The sequence below is a fragment of the Herpailurus yagouaroundi genome, unplaced genomic scaffold (genome assembly GCF_014898765.1).
Source record: "Herpailurus yagouaroundi ecotype Mexico unplaced genomic scaffold, PumYag 186, whole genome shotgun sequence".
Classification (NCBI taxonomy): Eukaryota; Metazoa; Chordata; class Mammalia; order Carnivora; family Felidae; genus Herpailurus; species Herpailurus yagouaroundi.
In genome coordinates, this window is record NW_024412417.1 from 26,565,392 (window position 1) to 26,587,056 (window position 21,665).

At 39.1% G+C, this 21,665-nt stretch overlaps 2 protein-coding genes across 2 annotated transcripts; one reads left to right on the forward strand and one right to left on the reverse strand.

Moving 5' to 3' along the window:
• Positions 1-445: 445 nt before the first annotated feature.
• LOC121042890 (glyceraldehyde-3-phosphate dehydrogenase-like) lies at positions 446-21,029 on the reverse strand. The gene is given in 4 exon segments (XM_040494282.1): positions 446-480; positions 9,719-9,725; positions 19,957-20,402; positions 20,405-21,029. Coding segments are annotated over 2 exon segments (999 nt in total). The 5' UTR covers positions 20,958-21,029; the 3' UTR covers positions 446-480; positions 9,719-9,725.
• Positions 8,476-14,040, forward strand: UTP23 (UTP23 small subunit processome component). The gene is made up of 3 exons (XM_040494283.1): positions 8,476-8,760; positions 12,458-12,632; positions 13,545-14,040. The coding sequence occupies exons 1-3, from the start codon at positions 8,573-8,575 to the stop codon at positions 13,923-13,925; spliced, it is 744 nt and encodes a 247-aa protein (XP_040350217.1). The 5' UTR covers positions 8,476-8,572; the 3' UTR covers positions 13,926-14,040.
• Positions 21,030-21,665: the final 636 nt, after the last annotated feature.

Here is a 21,665-nt window from a genome sequence, read left to right on the forward strand (position 1 = left end):
TTTTCCAAATACAGTACTTGGAAACTAAACAACATGCTTCTAATAACCCATGGATCAAAGAGGAAGTCTTGAGGGAACTTTAAAAACACACACACATTGAACTGAATGAATACGAAAATGTAAAATGTCAAAATCTGTGAGACACAGCTACCTCAGTGCTCAGAGAAAAGTTTATAGCTAAATGCATACATTCTGAAAGAGGAAATATCTCAAATCGATAACGAAAGCTCCCTCCTCAAGATACTATAAAAATAAGAGCAAAATAAACCTAAAGCCTGCAGAAAATATTAAATAACAGATTGCAGCAGAACACAGGATATTCTGTACTGATCACCCAAAGAAGGTTGGTCGCAATCATTAAGTTGTGTTTCTGCCCACACCCTGCCAAAAGCAGTTTGATATTGTGAGTATTAAGTTATTGTGGCTATTCATTTACCAGAGAAAATAAATTTACCCTGTATCCCTAGCAATACGTTCTTCATTTTTTCTGTCAAAGGAACTAAAGTTTTTAGCATACTTCTATATTTGCTGGAAATATTTCAAATTTAGTCAGAAGCAAAAAGAGAGAGGATGGTGAGGGCCTTCCAAAGCAAGCTGTGGACTGTGCCCATGGGCGACTACCACCTAGGGACAGGAAGCAAAGAATAGCCTGTCATACTTGAATGAAAAAATAAACAGTCTGACTGGTTCTGCCTTTGTGGCATAGTAACTCTACCCACTAGGAAAACACAGCCCAGTGAATGTCAGACTGTGACCAGTCCGTGCCTCAGAACCAGCCAGTGTTGGAGCCGCTTTCCCTCACTTGGCAAAGGCTTTCTTAAATCCCTTTCAATGTGTGAAATGACAGTCAAGACACCAAAGATGAGTCAAAGGATTTTTTTAAATGACACTTTATTCCTATTTGGTATACAGAGGAGCCAAAACATTTTTTAAAATGTAAATATATTCCTATTCAGTTGGTGCCTGCTTCCAGACCTCTATGGAAAGAAGCTTCCTTTGATCATCTGACAAGTCTTGGGTTCTGAGCTGAGCAGTGCCCTTGGTCACGGAGTAGATAGGCAGAGAGAGCAGGCTCTGTGTCTGCGCCTGCTCGGGGCTCACAGATAACCTCTATAGGACCAACCTAGCTTTTGTTCTAGCTTTGGTGTGAAGGAAGAGGGTAGAAAGTAATCTGATCTTTCTATTTACTGCCCCTCTCAGAAGTAACTGTATATTCATGATGCACAGCTCAGGGGTTGTCCTCTTCTAGTGTCCATTAGAAACAAAGAAGCAAGGAAAAATTCAGGCAAAGCTTTCAGCCAAGAATTCTGTAAAGAATGTATGTTCTTACCTCTTCTGTATACATTATTTTCTAGGAAAGAAGCACAGAGATCTTTTTTCCCTTGGGAAGAAGATGTGATTATGTGATGGTTATGAGATCTCCAAAAATATCACATTAGCCCTTCCTTCTTTCAGGAGTCACAAGTAACAGAATGGAGAGAAACAGAGGGGCCTACCCTCCAACGACACTCATGAGGAAGGGATCAGAAACTCCCTAATCTACAGAAATGGGAGGAAAGGGAAGTTTCTACCCCTCCACAAGAGACTATATGGTGCCATTATAATTAACAAGCCAGGTCTACAATACAAAAATTAGATGTAAGCAAAGCCAGAAAAAACAACATATAAATATTACAATATTTATATTATAATATAAATATTATAATATATTTGTATTATATATTATATAAAGTATATAATATAATATAAAAATATATTTATATTATATATTATATAAAAAACAACATATAAATATTATAAATAAATAGGGAAAAACTAAAGTTCTGGATTAAGCTAGTATACTGTTTAGAAGTCCACAAATATTCATTAGGCCAGAGAAAATCATCGGGCTTAAAACACAAAACACTTTGCTTAATATTTAACTAGAGTGGAAAAGATGCCTTTGGGAGATGTTGAAAGCAGCTAATAGCAACAGTTATTTCCACATCCCAGCCTCTTCATGGTGTTGTCCAGGATAAAATAAGAACATATGCAGAACATCTTAAATTTCTTTAAAGCAAGGTATTATACAGGTAATGCTATCATTTTTCCTTTTACTTATTTATTTTTTAAAGTAAGCTCTACACCCAACATGGGGCTCAAATTCACAACTCTGAGACCAAGAGTCACATGCTCTACCAACTGAGCCAGTCAGGTGCCCATGTCATTTTTCTTTTAAAATACATTTTTGGGGGGCCTGGATTTAACAAATAAACATCAGTTAGGTCACTTGGGGCTGCAAGTAACAAAACACAAGTACACACCAAAAAACAATTTAATTATTTTAAACAAGAAGGAAATGTACTCTATTATGTAAGTAAATGTCTAGGTTGGGAGTACATATTCCAAATAAAGTAGCATAGAGTCTCCAGTTCCATGTCATTATGATTCTCTTGACTCTGGCTTCTGACATGTTTTAGTTCTGTCCACAGACTGGCTACCTATAAACTCAAAACTGCTGCCAGTAGCAATGGACACAATGCACTTCATTTTTTTTAATGTTTATTGCAAGAAAAAGAAAACCTCTCCCCAACCAAGGGGGTAGAAAGTTCTCTCTCTCTCTCTCTTTTTAATGTTTATATTTTTGGGAGAGAGAGACAGAGCACGAGCAGGGAAGGAGCAGAGAGAGAGGGAGACACAGAATCCAAAACAGTCTCTACACTCTGAGCTATTAGCACAGAGCCTGACGCGGGGCTCAAACTCACCAACCCTGAGATCATGACCTGAGCCGAAGTTGGACACTCGACTGACTGAGGCAACCAGGCGCCCCCCAAAAAAGGTCTTTCTCTTTAGTCTTATTGGAATCAATTTAAATCATATGCTTCCTTCTGTGTACATGTGGAATGAAACTGTGAGCCTATTGTTTGAAGAGCTAAGTGATTTGTTCAGTACTATGAAAGGAACAATAGAAAGGGTAAAGAGAGAGCCAATAAAAAGAAAATAATATTCATTTATACATAAGACCCAGCGTGTGGGCATTTTCTGTATGTTTGCTAGAATAATAATTTTAGAAACAACATTTGACTTTCTCATCTCAGTATTTTGATTTATGAATTACCAACTAATATTAAAACAAAGTGATCTAGTATTGAAAACATTTGCACGGATTCTAAGAGTGACTTTTACTTTGTATAACATCATGTAATTAATACCTTGTATTGATGTGATTTAATTATAAATATGAGACTTTGAAATAATATTCTACTGCATTATTGAAAGTTTGTTTAATTTCTTGCCACCAGTAGTTCAGTTTCTGCTGTGAAGTCCTCCTGCTGCATAAAAATATATACCAAAGCATGAGCAAAATGGTTGTCTTCAGCATTTGGTTTAATGTAAATAAATCGTGTTTTTAGAAAATCCTTTTAATGCTATAATCTGATGTAATTTTTGACCTTTAAACTCCTTTAAGTAACAGTAATAATATTTGTTTACCTAGAGTAATTTTACAAGGATTCAGTAATCTAAAATGCTTTGATAAGCTAAAATGAAAGACCCTGTACGGTACAAACTTCTCTACCACTTTCAGTTATGATTTAATTAAATTTCAAATGGCAGTTTGTTATGCATCAAAGTAAAACAGTTTGCACACTGCTGCCACTTTTTAACTTTTCCTCCTCTCTACCAGTTTTTGGTTTTACCACTTTCATTACAATCATTAAACATTTTATAGTAACATCCCAATGTAGAGCACTATTCAGATCTGTTAACGGTAAAAAATTGAAAATTCCTTTCACTTTAATTCACATGGCAATATGTGTTCTCTGTATGATTTCATTCAAAGAGACTATTTATTATAGCAAGCAAATTTGCTAGCCTAATTTTATGGCCATCTGATAACCAATGGTGGATACTTCCTGATTACTGTCTGGTTTAAAAATATCCTTGACAAACAGAAATCCCTTGAAACTTTTTCCTAAGAGACAGTTTCTTTATTGTCATTTACCCTGGAGGGAGAGCTCACTGGTACTAGCTGGGCCAACAGACAGAAATCCTGCTTGGTTGCTTTCATTGACAAGTACGTTGACATTAACATTTCCTTGGTATTTCTTGCCCAAGCAATTGGGGTTCTTCATATTTAACTAACTTTATTCAACAGGAGATTCATCCCACTGACATATCCAGTTCAAATCAAATTGTTTATACTTTCAAAAGAAACAAATGTCAAGATAGCTTTTATAGCAAGTAAAAAGGATTTAATTTATTTTACTTTGGAAAAAGTCTACCTTTTACAGAAAATATGAAACTGAGATTTTGAACCTGTTCAAAGAAAGGGTAATTGTATTGGCAAACACCAAGCAACATCAAAGTTTCATCAAAGACATCTGTCAAAAGAAAATTCTGGCAAGTAGTTTTAACTTTATCAGTTAGGAGTGGGTTCGGCTGCATATAAAATAAACTGAATGTTCCATTGTAGGTTCACCCTCAGGTAAAAAAACCAACCAACCAACCAAACAACAACAACAACAAAAACATTCTGGTGAGTGGTGTTGGTAATGAGGGAGGCTGTGTATGTGTAGAGGCTGGAGGTATATGGGGAATCTCTGTATCTTCTTTTTACTTTTGTTGTAATCCTACTGCTGCTTTAAAATAAAGTCTCAAAAGTGGGGAAAAAACTTAAAATAATATTTTTTAAACCAAGGTAAAAGTTTGTTTTTCTTCTCATGTAAAACAAGTCCAGACATAGAAAGTCTAGATTTGGAAATGACACAGATTCCTTCCTTTATCTGCTTTCCAGCTTAGCACATAGCCTCCATCCTCCAGGTTACCTCATGGACTAAAATAGGCGTCTAGTGTTCCATTCATCACATCCAAATTCCAGAGAGTAGGAAGGAAGAAAGTGGAAAAAAACAAAAGTGCCAATTGCTGAGCCAAGTTGGTGTCTTTTAAACAGCCTTCCCAGAAGATCTTTGTAACATTTATACTTATGTAGCCTTGGCTAGAACTTAACCATATGACTATACTTAGCTACACAGAAGGCTGGGAAATAGATTCTTTTCCATGGGCACATTAATGTCCAGAATAAAATCAAATTTCTATTACTAAAAAAAAAAAAGAGAGAGAGAGAGAGAGAGAAGAGATATTGAGTGACGATTCACAGTCTGTGCCACATCATGTTATATGTGATGATTTTGTGGGGAATGTCAGTCAGCCATTAAAAATAATGAATGAGAACTATGCCAATTGACTTGGGGTGTAGAGGCAGGAAGAATTTCCACAAGGATTGTTGGGTGAGAAAAGCAAAATGTATAGAAGTGACAAAATATGATGCCATTTTTGAATAACATAAGTAGCAAAAATCTCTCCATGTATGTATGCAAATGATGTATAAAGTATATGAATATGGGAAATGGCTGAAGGACAGCAGGTTGTTAGTGCGTTATGTGAGCAAGGAGAGAAGGGATGAATATCTTTGTGTTGTTCCATTGTTGCACTTGTTATAAAAGGCATTTTTGTACTTTGAAAAACATAAAACATGTTTTAAAAGGAGGAGAGGCCTCTGGATCCAACCTTCAAAACACTGCCTGCCTGCCATGTATGAAAATTCACAGTAAGCAAGTCCAGGATGGAGTCTATCATAGGGGATCCTACTGAAGGACTTAGTAGGCCCTCAATACAAACCAGTTTACCTAAGTTGTTTTAAATGATTTATTTAGGGAAATTACATATTTAGAGCATATGTTAGCTACATAATGTTAGAATATTGTATTCTTTTTGAACTAGTGGGTGTTAACAAATGTTTATAAATATTTAAATATGATTATAAGGCAGAATAATTTCACAATAGAAATCTCTGTGAATTATCTGGAATACTAACATTTATGAAATTAAACAAAATAACCTTTATGAATTGTATTTAATGTTTACCTACTTAATTCCATTTAGGCCATGAATCTTTCATGAAAAAGTCTTGTTTGGGAATTAGTCACACCTTGCAAAAATAAATCATTCTGTCAACTTGGCTTCATCAAAATTTCATGAAGAAAAATCTTCAAAATCATGTACAACAAATCGCACTATAAATTATATTTGATCCAGACATAATAAAGAAGATGAAGAGCATGAAATAAATAAAGAAAAATAAATTAATTCCCTACCTGAGCTGAATGGCTATTTGGCATGGAAAATGTCCAGTAAAGTGACCTAAGAAAAGAGCTAGCAGCCAGCAATGCTGAGACGTTATTGTTCCAGCACCATAAGGTCAAAATTATTTTCAATGGCTATTAACATTTTTAGCAAAGATATTATAAGAATACTTTAAGATGATATAAGATAATTTAAGAATCTTTACTAGTTCAACAAATAACGGCAATATTTGTCTTGTGCCTAGGTTGTGCCCAAATATTGATGTTCTAATATTAGGTCATTGACCCTCAGACCAGAAAGTGTTCGGTGAACTACCTACTGAAAATGTCCTATTGGATGAACAGTGATGCTCTACTGCAAACCAACCTTCAGGAACATCAATATGCATAATAATGACTTGGGAAGATTGTAATTAAAGGCAATTCCTTTTTGAATAGTATCCCTATCCTTCAATACTTGTTCAGAATCAGAAATGGGCATTTTAAACAAGCATCCTAAGAGCTTTTTGTGCATATCCCAGGATTATGTTTTGAGAAACACTGCTATAGTAGAAAACTCTGTTTTAAACTTGCTAATCACCATTGTAAACCGTCTTCATGTTTGTGAAATAAGGATCCAGTATGCAAATGGCACTGTCATACACATAGAGTTTGAAAAATAATTATGCTATAGTTTAGTAAGTTAAAAAAAAATGAAAAAATAAAAAAAAACACAAAAAACAACTCGGACTCAAAGCCCTAGTCCTGCACCACATTTTTCTCATTAGTTAACCTTAAAAATCAAACCAGTTACTTTAAGCCCGTTATTTCACCAAGAAAAAAAGCATGGTTTTATTCAGCAATAGCAAACAATTACAGTACCAGACAATTGAGATACACCAAAACCATAGGCAAGTCTGGGGAACAAAGAAGAGGTACTGCTCTTTTATAGATGTAATCTAGAGGTTGGGAAGGCTGACATAAACAAAACGTCCACTGGAGTAAACTGAAAACCTGAAGTATAGTGGCTTCTCATTGGCTAAGTTGTGACTGTATCTCATTGGCTGGGCTGTTGGTGGGATTGGATAAGAAAAGTCTTCTTTCCTACTGCTGGGGTAGTAAAGTGGTATCCATCTACAAGGTCTGTCTCTTCTTTGTGGGGTCTGTTATTGAATAAGAGTAGTGGGGTGTGAGAGCTCCCTCTACCCAGCTCCCAGCTCCATTATAGTGAGGTTTCCCTTTATTAATTATCATAAGTGAAATATGATCCAATGGAATGGTGGTGGTAGATAAATCTGTCAATCTATTTTTTAAAAATATTTTAATTGTTTTTGCAAGGCTGGGGTGGTATAATTTCTGTGGTGGGAGTATAGCTGGGGTAAGGAGTTGGCATACAGAGATAAAGAGGAATCAACCTGGAAAGCAGTGAGCAATTATACTTAAGAACCATGCATCCAATCCCATAATAACATTTTATAGCTTCCAATTCCTAAATTAATTTTCAGTGAAATAAAAGCAGCCATCTAAGTGATGGGCTGGGAATCAGGTCAGGGCACACATTATAGAAATTCTTAGTTCCAATTCCATAAACCTATATCTTCAAATAAAAACCCCAATGCAAATAATACATCTCCATCACTTTGCACATCAATTTTCTGTGTTGTTTCTTTCTCTCAATAGTTAGCCAGAACTAGATCTGGGACAGATTCGAGGACCTGGGACAAAAATGCAAAATTCTATTCTCCCCATTCTCTGATTAGCTTGTTCTGAATTGAAGTGGATGCTTGGCAATTAGCTGCTAGGGAACAAAATTTTCTGATTAACTCTTGATTAACGAAGGGTTAGGCTATCTTCTTTCATAAGTTTGGCTCTCAGTGACAGTAGTTCCTTGGCGGGCGGGGGGGGGGGGGCCGGAGAGGGGTACTGGTGGGTAGCAAGATCATTTGAACTACAGGCGGCTTTTAAATTCAGTCCTGGCTTCCAGTGACAGTTCTAACACTATAGAACCACGTGCCCTTAGCAAACGTGCCTAACTTCTTTGAGGGAGGGCAACTAGTACAAACCTGCCCATAGTTGTCCAGTATACTCCAATCCCTTTCCTTTCCCCACTTGAAAATTATCAACATTAAAGGGCTTAATATATGGTAAATTACTTAGAATACTGCCTGCAGCATAGTAAGCTTCAACATTATCGTTGATTATCATCACACTGCCTATCTCTGAGGGGCTGACTGCACGCACGATAACGCAGTAAGCTTACGCATTGCCGGGAGGGCGCGCATCTTAAAGCGCGGGCACTAGGAGCGAAGCGCGCGCTCCTCTGAGCGTGGCGCAACCAGTGGGCGTGCCCAAGAAGTGGGGGCGTTTACTTCCGGGGGTAAAGGGTGCATTATTTCCGGGAGGCGCGGGCTGTAGGGCAAGCGTTTCCTACGGGCTTCTGGTGTCCTGGTCTCGGTCCCGGTAAGCCAGGCATGAAGATCACGAGGCAGAAACACGCCAAGAAGCATCTCGGCTTCTTCCGCAATAACTTCGGAGTCCGCGAGCCGTACCAGATCCTGCTGGACGGTACCTTCTGTCAGGCGGCGCTGCGCGGCCGGATCCAGCTGCGGGAGCAGCTGCCCCGCTACCTCATGGGGGAGACGCAGCTGTGCACCACCAGGTGGGCCCGGCGGGTCCGGGGAGGAGGCCCGGGGATCCTGCGGGTGTGGTAGAGACGAGGCCACGACGTGCAAAACGCTCCACCCACGAGGAGTTGACAGTGAAGTGGAGGCACTGAGGAGGTCAGGCGAGTGTCTACCACGTAGGTAGAAAGTACAGTGCACTGCGAATCTTCGCGTGGTTGGCCCGGCGAATGAGACCCGTGCTTTATGTAGTGCGATCTGGCTTCGAGTCTTGGTCCCAGTCCTGCCAGCTTTGTGGCTTCCGGCAAGTTAATCTCTGTGAGCCTGGGATTTCTCATCTGTAAGGAAAAGACCGTGAACTAATAATAATAAGGTTGCTTTAAGGATCAGACGTGTGGAGAGCACTTGCTGGTATCCAAAATCTACCCGCTTCAAGTGGTTGCTCTTATTCGCATAGCTGTTTCTAGTGGAAATGAAAAATTTTCAAGCGTCACAGCTGCCCTGCGAGCTAACATCTCCGAATCCCAGAAAGATAATTCACAGCTCGAGGCTAAGAGCCTTGCCCATGGTCATTTATTTATTGAACTGTCTTTATTAAGTACCAGCCCCATGCCAGGCCCGGCTGTAGCCACTGAGGATAACTTGGTGAACAGGACAAACGGTGTTGTGACTTCCTCAGCCTGGGAACCTCCCGGGGGTGGGGGTGGGGAGATGGAATCATGGAAGGTTTCATAGAGGAGGTCACTTTTGAGCCCAGACACCTTTCAGTTCTGAAGGGAAGGACTAGTTTGGGTGACAGACAAGAGATAAAGACCTCCTAAATGAAGAAATGGAGTTGTAAAATGCCTGAAAAAGAGATGAGAGCACAGAGTGTAATTGGAAATGACGCTGGGAAGAAGGGAAATCGAACCTACGACAGGAACTATTAAGAAACTTAAGGGTTTCGGGGCGCCTGGGTGGCTCAGTCGGTTAAGCGTCCGACTTCAGCTCAGGTCACGATCTCGCGGTCCGGGAGTTCGAGCCCCGCGTCGGGCTCTGGGCTGATGGCTCAGAGCCTGGAGCCTCTTTCCGATTCTGTGTCTCCCTCTCTCTCTGCCCCTCCCCCGTTCATGCTCTGTCTCAAAAATAAATAAAACGTTAAAAAAAAAAAAGAAACTTAAGGGTTTTGTTGTTCCCCTTGTAGATTATTTACTTTAAAAAAGTAAAAAAAAGAGTGGGAGATGGGCATGGGGGAGGGCACTGGTTGGGATAAGCACTGGGTGTTGTGTGGAAACCAACTTGGCAATAAATTATATTTTAAAACAAAGTAAAAAAAGAAAATGTAAATGACCCGTAATACCACCCCGTGACCACTGTTAACGTGCTCTTAACAGTTCTTTAGACCTGCACATGCACACAAAGGAATGGGCTCTACTGGGAATACAGTATTATTGGCTTGGTTTTCGCACATAATACCGCTCCATGAACTGCTTTCCATAGTCAAGTAGTGCCTCACAATGGTTGTAGGTACCCCACAATTTGTTACCCCTAGCCTTCAGCACTGCCAGACAAGTCCTTAGTTAGCTTGTGCCCCTGAGTTCATCCCTCCTGGCTACATACCACCTGTCCCTTAATCCCTGTGCCATAGAAATACCAACGTTTTTAACATGGTGCTGTAACAAAAAAGTCTGGCAAGTACTATATGGAATTATGTTCTGTAGCATTTTTTCCCTAAAGAATTTATTTTAACTTCCAGAATATTTTATTCATACACAACAGACTAGTATGATTGTGTGTCACCCAGCTCTGGGAATTCTTGAAATGGCCAATCTTGTTTCCCTTATCCACCCTCCCACCTTATTTTATATATATGTGTATATACACATGTATATACACACACATATATGTAATTATATGTATATATGTATATAATATACTATATAAAATATATATGATATATAATATATATACATATATACTATGCTTATTTTATTTTATTTTTTTAATTTTTTTTAACGTTTATTTTTGAGACAGAGAGAGAGCATGAACGGGGGAGCGTCAGAGAGAGAGGGAGGCACAGAATCCGAAACAGGCTCCAGGCTCTGAGCGGTCAGCATAGAGCCTGACGCAGGGCTCGAACTCACGGACCGCGAGATCATGACCGGAGCCGAAGTCGGCCGCTTAACCGACTGAGCCACCCAGGCGCCCCTACTATGCTTATTTTAAAGCATAGTATTGTGTCGGTTCTTGGTGTGCATCATGAAGAGATAAATGCTATCAGACCTGATAACTGTCTTTTGGAGAAGCTGATTGTAACAGTGTGAGGGCTGAGTTGGAGAAGCAAGAAGGTGAAGACCGGCGGACTCGTTTTGTGGTTGTCCAGTCAAGAAATAATGGGAGCCTAAACTTCAGAGAAGAAAGGCTGGAGCCCAAGGGCTCTACAAAGAGGCATTCCTGAGACAGATACCAACAGCCGATGGGGTAGGGTTATGGGTGAGGAAGAAAAGGTCAGTTAGGATTTCTGACTTACACCCAGGAGCTTCGTGATCTAAATCTTCATGATTTTAGACACGAATTTGAAGAGATGGTGTACATCCGTAGGAAATATCCAGTAAATACATGGGAGTTTGGGCCCGAAACTCCAAAAAGTTCAAAACTGATTAATAGAAAGCAAAATCTGTTGTCTTAAACAAAACTAAATGGATGATAAAGGGAGTGAGGCAAGGTAGAGTCTGGCAAGGGCTGCCTGGAGTTTCAGAAATCTTTGACTAAGTAGTTCTCATAATTTTTTATTTTATTTTTTCTTTAGTGTGATAGAAGAAGTGCCCAGAGAGCTTATTAAAATGCTGACATTTGACTCCTCAAGAGGTGCAGAAATGGGGATGTGAAAAGGAGTAGAAATTAATAGAATTTGTTATCACTGTGTCATTTTGATATGGGTAGTTTATAGCTGACATTTTAAAAAACATTGGCTTATATTAATATGAAAACGCAGAGAGAAAAAGGAAGTTGTGATTGTTATTAAACCGATGACTTAAATTTTTACTTCTCTGTACTGAGAATCGTTTAAAGGTGTACCAATTTGTACTTGAAGTAGAAGCATCTAGCGCTAAGGTTGGGGCAAGGTATCTGTTGTCAACTACTTGGATTCACATTTCGACTCTACCACTTATGAGCTGTGTTTCAGCATGTTACTTGGAATCTCTCAGAGTGAGGTACTCTAAAATAAGGATAACTTTCAACTTAGGTGCCTGATAGGGCTGTTTTGAGATTGAAGCAAGAATTTATGTAAAGAGCAATTAGCATGCTGCCTGACACATAATAAGTGCTCAGTAGATTTAACTGTTTTTCCTTCAACTTGGTGTTTGTGTTTTCCAGGTTTTTATGTATTTTTTAAATGTTGATTTATTTTGAGAAAGAGTGGGGGGAGAGGTATAGAGAGAGAGAGAGAATCCCAAGCAGGCCCCGTGCTCTGTCACCCCACTCCTACGCCCACACCCCGGATATACTGTGAGATCATGACCTGAGCCAAAATCAAGAGTCAGACACTTAACCAACTGAGCCACCCAAGTGCCCCAAATATTTTCCAGGTTTTTAAAGAGTGATACAGCTACCATATGATTGGGGCCAACACATAACACATTCAGATCGTGATGGTATAGTTTAAATTTCGTAAAAACTTGACTTTTTCTATACTTATGTGAACACTGAAATGTATGTTGTAATTGTGAGCTGCTAATAACATTTTTTTTTCAGGTGTGTGTTAAAAGAGTTAGAAACATTGGGAAAAGACTTATATGGGGCAAAACTGATTGCACAAAAATGCCAAGTCCGAAATTGTCCCCATTTCAAGAATCCAGTGAGTGGATCAGAATGTCTGCTCTCCATGGTTGAAGAGGGAAATCCTCATCATTATTTTGTGGCAACACAGGTGATACTGCTTTTAAAATTAGAGGCAATTTTAATCATTTCTGTTTCTATTTCATATGGAGCTGCTTATAATCAGAAAAAATTAGATGGAAGTGGTTTGATAGAATGTTTCAACTTTTTAAAATACAGGCTTTTAAGTTGATTTGCAGTCAATAAAAGCAGTTGTCATGCCATTAGAGAATTTGAGGAGAGAACCTTAAGCATATTGATTTTTCTTCTTAATTACTGAAGTATTTTTTTAATAGTTATTGACAAAAAGATGTGATGATATGTGTCAGCATTCTTGAAGAGAAGTGGAACAAATATTTTACATTCTGTGTTCATAGTGTTTTTGCATGTTCCTGTATTTTATACTAGTTCTCAAAAAGTCATGTTTTACATTATTTGAAATTATACCACCAGTATAGAACTGTTTCTGGCTTTTCAAGACCAGGAGGGGAAGGAGAGACTTTCAGGGTTGATATTAACAAAGAAGTTCACATACATACAGATTTGGTTACATATTCTTTTAGAATTATAAAATCACTAAATTAGATGCAGAGCTGAATCTAGAATCTGAGTCCATGAATTCTTATTTTATTTCTATCCCTTCAACCTCTGAACATTCTTGACCCTTTTTGAAGCATGTCTTAGAGTAGAAAGTGGGGCATTGCCTAACATTCTTACCTTTGTGACAGTTTGTAATTCCTGGTGGTAGAATCTTGATAGATCCAGTGTCACATTGTTGCCACTTATCTCTTTGTGCTCAGATTTCTTGTTTATCTTCCTTTTTTTTTAATCATAAAATTTACTCTATTAGTGAGACATACCAATTTGAAAAGTAAAACTTGTGATCTCTTCTATTTTTTCCACTTAAGGCATCTTATTTAATTGACATATTTGAACTGAATAGTGCTATTTTTCTTTTTAATAGGATCAGAATTTGTCTATGAAAGTGAAGAAGAAGCCTGGAGTCCCTCTCATGTTTATTATTCAGAACACTATTGTCTTGGACAAACCTTCTCCCAAAACAATTGCTTTTGTTAAAGCAGTAGAGTCAGGTCAGCTTGTCTCAGTGCACGAGAAACAAAGTATCAAGCAACTCAAAGAAGAAAAGGGTTTAGTGAAAAACCCTGAACAGAGGAGAAAGAAAAAACACAAGAAAGTAAGTGGCCCCAATCCTCTTAGCTGTTTGAAGAAAAAGAAAAGAGCACAGGATACAAAATCATCTGCCTCTGAAAAGAAGAGAAAAAGAAAAAGAATCCGGAATAGATCTACCTCAAAAGTACTTTCTGAAAAGAAGAATGCAGAATGATAATCCTTTGAATACTTTTAAAGACGTTTAAATGTGAAAAATAAATTTCTTTTTAAAACTGTGGAAGTACTTACAATAAAAGACTATTATTTTTGTAAATAAATATTGACTCATAGGCCTTTGCCTAAAATGATTCATAAAAACAACAACTCAGAGTGGATGGGTTTACGCATTTTGGAGATTGTTCTTCAATGTAAAAATCTTGTCTTTTTTCTATCTCACCATTGGCCCTGTACCCCCAGGATATGCAAATCATGTAAAAAAATCAAATCGTACAAAAGGCTTGTGACAAAAAAAAGTGGGCGTCCCTTTTCACATTTACAGTGGAACATTCCTCATTCATGCAGTGGTTGTAGAATTTATATTCTCAAATAATATGAATATGGTGCTGTCTTTTGGTCCATCCATTATTTGACTTCCTACTAGAAAGTGGAAATTTTGCTTACTTGTATTACTCCTTCATTTTTCTAATATATTATTTCAATCTTTATACATCTCAAAGTATTTTTTATTATGACTATAAACTTTGTTCACCACTGACCCAAGTAGCATGCTATGATTGAATTTATTTCTTACGCTATGTTGTTATTCCAAAGTTAATAATGTCCTCATTTTCTTTTAGCATCTGACTGGGTCTTGCCACATTCTCTAATAACTCTGTTAAAGGAACTTAGAATTTTCTTTTTTTAATGTTTATTTTTGAGAGAGAGAGAGCGAGCGCGCGTGTGCGCATGAGTGGGGGAGGGGCAGAGAGAGAGGGAGACACAGACTCTGAAGCAGGTTCCAGGCTCTGAGCTGTCAGCACAGAGCATGACACGTTGCTCGAACCCATGAACTGTGATATCATGACCTGAGCCAAGGTTGGATGCTTAACCCAGGTGCCCCAGAACTTACAATTTTCTATATAATACCAGGTAATTCCTCACCCCTGGAGATACTTCTACAGCCCTCTGTCCTCCAATGTGGAAGTTTTCAAAGTATGTTTCTCAGCTGTCATCCAGACATTTCTTGCCTTTATCCAGAAATTTATTTGTTTCTTAGATTCTTTGTTTTCCTCTCAGTTTTCTTTTTTGCTGTAGTGAAGCATGGAGTGTGTAGGAAGTACATTTTGTGAGGCTCCACAGGTGTTTACCCTCATATTTGTTGCATTAATCTAGCAATATAATTCTCTCTTTAAAATTTTTTAAGCCAACGTGGGGGCTCAAACTGATGACCCCAAGATTAAGAGTTGTGTGCTCTACCAACTGAGCCAGCCAGGCACCCTAGTAAGATAATTCTTGATTGAAGATCATTTCACTTAATTCCCCTGGAGTCTCTTAATTGTTTATAAGGCCCTAGGGGAAGCAAACAGATTTGAGTTTCATTTGTCCAACAGGGAGGGTGATTTTCTTTTAAAGCAAATATTAAATTCAAGAGTAAAAAATCCAAAATAACACTCTCTTTAAGATGGACTATGAATATCTGATTTAAAACGTGTCTAGGGGCGCCTGGGTGGCTCAGTCGGTTAAACATCCGACTTCAGCTCAGGTCATGATCTCGCGGTCCGTGAGTTCGAGCCCCGCGTCGGGCTCTGTGCTGACTGCTCAGAGCCTGGAGCCTGTCGGATTCTGTGTCTCCTTCTCTCTCTGACCCTCCCCCATTCATGCTCTGTCTCTCTCTGTCTCAAAAATAAATAAATGTTAAAAAAAAATTTTTTTAATGAATAAACTTTAAAAATAAATAAATGAATAAATAAATAAATAAATAAAACGTGTCTAAAGGGGGGCGCCTGGGTGGCTCAGTTGCTGAGCATCCGACTTCAGCTCAGGTCATGATCTTACATTTTGTGAGTTCGAGCCCTGCATCGGGCTCTGTGCTGACAGCTCAGAGCCTGGAGGCTGCTTCAGATTCTGTGTCTCCCTCTCCCTCTGTTCCTCCCCCACTCACACTCTGTCTCTCTTTCAAAAGTAAACATTAAAAAAATTTTTTTAAAAAGGTGTCTAAAGGGTCACCAGAATTTAAAATAACAGATTATGTAGTAAGTACATTTTGTATTTTGTTTATAAAATGTTTTAAGGGCCGATTCTATTAGGAATTGAATAACCAAGTCATCTTTTTCAGCCCTTTTCTCAAGTGTTTTAATCATCCATCAGACCAAAATTACAGTGTTTCTGTGCTGAGATCTTGAAGTATAATCTGGAAAAGGTGGGATCTGCCCATTAGCCCCTGACTTTGTGCTGCCTGTGACACCTCTGAGTAGCGGTTCTTAATCTGTATCGTTAGAGTGTCATGATCAGGTATGAAGTACATCATGAATAAATTCTTGTTAATGACTAAAATAACTGCTCTTAAATTTGAGACCATTTAAATTTTTCTACAGAAATAGTCTCAGTTGAATTCAGAGATGCTTTTCTGGATCGACTGTGAAGTTCTAGCCTTAACTACAGTAGGAACAACACACGGGGGTAGGCAAGCTAGCTTAGTGCTTGGGTTGTCCTTTCATGTTTCTGTTTTTTCTTAACAGGAACATTTTTTAAAAAGAAGGCAAAGATACTGGGAAAAAGTGAATATAGCTGTATAGTTCCTGTGAAGAAGAAAAAAATTCGTCAACAATGATAGGATTACTGGGTCAAATGTAGACAAAGTGATAAAGCAGGTGAAATGATGATATTTTCAATATGCTAAAATGCATAACTATTAGGTATTTCTCTTTTTAACAAAGCTTAATGTGATATTGTTATTAATAATAAGTACATATATATTTGTTTTTTTATTCATGGTTCCGGACTCACAGCTCCCAAAAACCGTTAGAACTTCCTAAGTAATGAGAACTTAAAGGTGTCTTTTATGTTAATGAGATGGTTTTGGAAAACATATAAGGATGGCATCTGGTTACCTTTGGAGCCAATCCTGTGATGGGAAGGTTGGAACTTTAAGTCTCCACCCCACCCCCAACCTTTGGGGAGGGGAGAGAGAGGAGAATGGCCACTGATTCAATCAATCGTGCTTATGTAATAAAGCCTCTATAAAACCCCACAAGGACAGGGTTTGGAGAGCTCTGGGTTAATAAACAGGTGGAGATTGGGGAGAGTGACCCACCTGGAGGGGGCTTGCAAGGTCCTTTCCCCGTACTTTTCCCTATACATCTCTTCCATCTGGCTGCTTCTGAGTTCATAGCCTTTTATAATGAACTTGCAGTAAGTAAAATGTTTCTCTGGGTTCTGTGAGTCACTCTAGCAAATTAATTGAATGGAGAAGAGTGTCATGGGAATTTAAGATTTATAGCCAGACGTCAGAAGAGCAGGTAACAGCCTGTATGGGTCTGAAGTGTGTTGTGAGGGGAGAGGAGGTAACAGTCTTGAAGGACTGACCCCTTAGCCCGTGGGATCTGGTGCTATCTATCTCCAGGTAAATAATGTCAGAGTTGAGTTGAATTGTTGGTGTCAGAGCACTGCTTATTCTATGTGTAAAGACTACCTCTGCCAATACACATTGAAATTGGGTCCAGGAACCCAAAATACTTACTTACCAGTGCTATCTAGTCACCTAATAAGAGTGTCTGAACTGGAGAGCTAGAAAAGTCAACTTATTTTTATAAAATAGTAATTTTTTCAATTAACATTAAAAATACAATGTGCTACAAAATATAGTATTCAATATTTTAAAACTTTGATATTAGTCATATTACCTTAAGAAATATCTTAACGAAAGGATCTCCTATCTTTGTACTACAATTCTTTTGTGAGCGGTGCCCTCATAACACCACCCCAGATATCCTTAACACTACTTGCTTTATTTTTTCTATAATAACTTAGGGAAGAGGGCATGGCACCATGTATACACATGTGATTGTAATCCGTTTTGCAGTTTGGGGAGAAGAAAATGTTGACAACCCCTGTTTTAGAGGGTAGATGCTAGCTTTGTTGGGGATAAAGGTAGAGTACATGTGCTTTTGAACTCTGAAGTTTGCCAGACTCAACAACAGTGTTTCAGAAAATTGCTGTTTTTTATGAACACTTCAAAAAGAAGTATTTGTAGTTGAGTTTGGGGAGGATTCTGTATTACCTACATTTTCGAAGCCCCACAGCCATTTCTCATTCCCCACAAGTAGGTAAATTGAAGCTAGAAGTCATTAAAGAACAGCCAAGTTTCAAAAGTAAAAAGATTTCCTGTTTTCTATTTACGCATAGAGTTAAGATATTATATTTTATGTCTTTGCCTTTAGTAAGGCAAGTTGGCTGTGATTTGACAGGTTTAATTAATAGATTTTCATGAATGGAGAGAATGAATAGTTTGTATTGTTTAAAATGTTATAAAAATATGTCATTGTGCTGTAACTTTTCTTAAGAATTCTTAGTTTAGATGTAAATGAGAAAGTACAGTAATTTGGTGTAACTCTATATAATTTCAGATCCAGAACTAAGTAGGAATAAAGGCAAAGGATTGGGTGTCTGGAATGAGCTTAGGAACTGATTTCTCATATGGACCTAGATTGGTGGCCTCTGAACATTTAATCATATATCCTTGTCAGTAAAAGAATTTTGTGTCTACCTATAAATGTATGTTTATAAACCATGTAGATTTATTACTGTACATTATAAAATATACACAGGAAAAAAACCCAAAATGTAAAGGATGGTGAAGATAAAATATTGTAAAATCTTTGCCATTAAAGGGCTTCATTAGCTAATATTTCAAGACATAAGGTTTATCAATAATATTGAATATGAATCCATTTGAAGTACTTTTTTTTAATTTTACTTTTTTAAAAATTTACATCCAAATTAGCATATAGTGCAACAATGATTTCAGGAGTAGATTCCTTAGTGCCCCTTACCCATTTAGCCCATCCCCCTTCCCACAACCCCTCCAGTAACCCTCAGTTTGTTCTCCATATTTATGAGTCTCTTCTGTTTTGTCCCCCTCCCTGTTTTCATATTATTTTTGTTTCCCTTCCCTTGTGTTCATATTTTTTGTCTCTTAAAGTCCTCATATGAGGGAAGTCATATGATTTTTGTCTTTCTCTAATTTCACTTAGCATAACACCCTCCAGTTCCATCCACATAGTTGCAAATGGCAAGATTTCATTCTTTTTGATTGCTGAGTAATACTCCATTGTATATATATACCACATCTTTTTTATCCATTCATCCATTGATGGACATTTGGGCTCTTTCCATACTTAGGCTATTGTTGATAGTGCTGCTATAAACATTGGGGTGCATGTGTCCCTTCGAAACAACACACCTGTATCCCGTGGATAAATGCCTAGTAGTGCAATTGCTGGATCGTAGGGTAGTTCTATTTTTAATTTTTTTGAGGAACCTCCATACTGTTTTCCAGAGTGGCTGCACCAGCTTGCATTCCCACCAACAATGCCAAAGAGATCCTCTTTCTCTGCATCCTCGCCAACATCTGTTGTTGCCTGAGTTATTAATGTTAGCCATTCTGACAGGTGTGAGGTGGTATCTCATTGTGGTTTTGATCTGTATTTCCCTGATGATGAGTGATGTTGGGTATTTTATCATGTGTCAGTTGGCCATCTGAATGTCTTCTTTGGAGAAGTGTCTATTCATGTCTTTTGCCCATTTCTTCACTGGATTATTTGTTTTTTGGGTGTTGACTTTGATAAGTTCTTTATAGATTTTGGATACTAACCCTTTATCTGATATGTCATTTGCAAATATTTTCTCCCATTCGTTAGTTGCCTTTTAGTTTTTGCTGATTGTTTCCTTCTCTGTACAGAAGATTTTTATTTTGATGAGGTCCCAGTAGTTCATTTTTGCTTTTGTTTCCCTTGCTTCCAGAGACGTGTTGAGTAAGAAGTTGTGAAGTACTTTTTTTTTTTTTTGGATACAGTATACTTTATTGATGGTACATGATAAGGTAGGGCTCCTCAAGGCCCTCCCCTTCTTCAGGGGGTCTGGAATGGAAACTGGAGGTCAGGATATTCTCAAGTGTGTTGGGTACTGAACTGGGGTAAGGAATCCCCAGCAGCTGAGGGCCTCTCTCTTCTTCTTCCTCTTGCTGGGGCTGGTGATCCAGGGGGCTTTTACTCCTTGGAGGCCATGTGGACCATAAGATCCACCACCTGGTTGCTGTAGCCAAATTCATTGTCATACCAGGAAATGAACTTGACAAAGTGGTCACTGAGCACAATGTCAGCCCCAGCGTCGAAGGTGGAAGAGTGGGTGTCACTGTTAAAGTCGCAGGAGATGACCTGGTCCTTAGCATAGCCCAGGATGCCCTTGAGGGGGCCCTCTGATGCCTGCTTCACCACCTTCTTGATGTCTTCATATTTGGCAGCTTTCTCCAGGAAGCAGGTCAGATCCACGATGGACACATTGGGGGTGGGGACACAGAAGGCCATGCCAGTGAGCTTCCCATTCAGCTCAGGGATGACCTTGCCCACAGCCTTGGCAGCACCAGTAGAAACAGGAATGATGTTCTGGGCAGCCCCTCGGCCATCACGCCACAGCTTCCCAGAGGGGCCATCCATGTCTTCTGGGTGGCGGTGATGACCTGGACTGTGGTCATGAGTCCCTCTGCGATGCCACAGTGTTCATGGATGACCTTGGCCAGAGGGGCCAGGCAGGTGGTGGCGCAGGAGGCATTGCTGACAATCTTGAGGGAGTTGTCATACTGCTCATGGTTCACGCCCATCACAAACATGGGGGCATCAGCAGAAGGGGCAGAGATGATGACCCTCTTGGCCCCACCCCTCAAGTGAGCCCCAGCCTTCTCCATGGAGGCGAAGACCCCAGTGGACTCCACAACATACTCAGCACCAGCATCACCCCATTTGATGTTGGCGGGATCTCGCTCCTGGAAGATGGTGATGGGCTTTCCATGGATGACACGTTTCCCATTCTCAGCCTTGACTGTGCCGTGGAATTTGCTTTGGGTGGAATCATACTGGAACATGTAGATCATGTAGTTGAGGTCAATGAAGGGGTCATTGATGGTGACAATGCCCACTTTGCCAGAGTTAAAGCAGCCCTGGTGACCAGGCGCCCCAATACGGCCAAATCCGTTGACTCCAACCTTCACCATCGTGTCTTGGGGACGCGGCTGGCACTGCACCAGAAGATGCGGCTGTCTGTCGAATGGGGAGGAGCAGAGAGCCGTGAAGTACTTTTTACGATTGCATTTTTTGTGAGAACTTACTAGATCATTGATTTTCCTTTATAATATTTATGACAATGTATAGGGGGAAAAAGAGTATACTAAGAGTAGGTTGTGTTAATACATATTTGTCAAATATGTGAAAATGAAGTCAAGTCTATCAGAAAGGATAGCTAGCCATAGCCTCTCATCCAGTTTCCAGACCTAAACCAGTTCAGAGGCCCAGAGCCCTTCAATTTAAGGGGAGGCTGGGTTCTCTTGAGGAAGGTCCCTGAAGCATTGCTGTAAATTTCCCTGTGGCCATTTTCTAGAGTGAATGTGCATTGGGAAATAGAAACACCCAGACTTTTGGGGGATTATTAGATACTGGTTCTCAACTGATGCTAACTGCTAGGGACCCATATGTTGCTGGTCTGACATTCAAAGTGGAGATTTATGGTGGTCAGGTGATAAGTTGAGTTATAGGCTCAGTTTGAATCACAGTGGGCTCAGTGGGCCCATGAGCCCTCCCCATGTTTTTCCCCCAGTTCCAGAATGTATTATTGTTAAAAACATATTAGGCAACAATATTAGCTCCCTACTTATGGACTAAGGTTCATTAGGTTATGAAGAGTCAAGGGGAAGCTATTGGAATTC

Bases quoted from the DNA above. Each gene is read 5' to 3' on its own strand.
- UTP23 (XM_040494283.1), top strand. From the start codon at position 8,573: ATGAAGATCACGAGGCAGAAACACGCCAAGAAGCATCTCGGCTTCTTC. The intron at 8,761-12,457 runs GTGGGCCCGGCG...TTTTTTTTTCAG, and splicing joins ACGCAGCTGTGCACCACCAG to GTGTGTGTTAAAAGAGTTAG. The intron at 12,633-13,544 runs GTGATACTGCTT...TCTTTTTAATAG, and splicing joins ATTATTTTGTGGCAACACAG to GATCAGAATTTGTCTATGAA.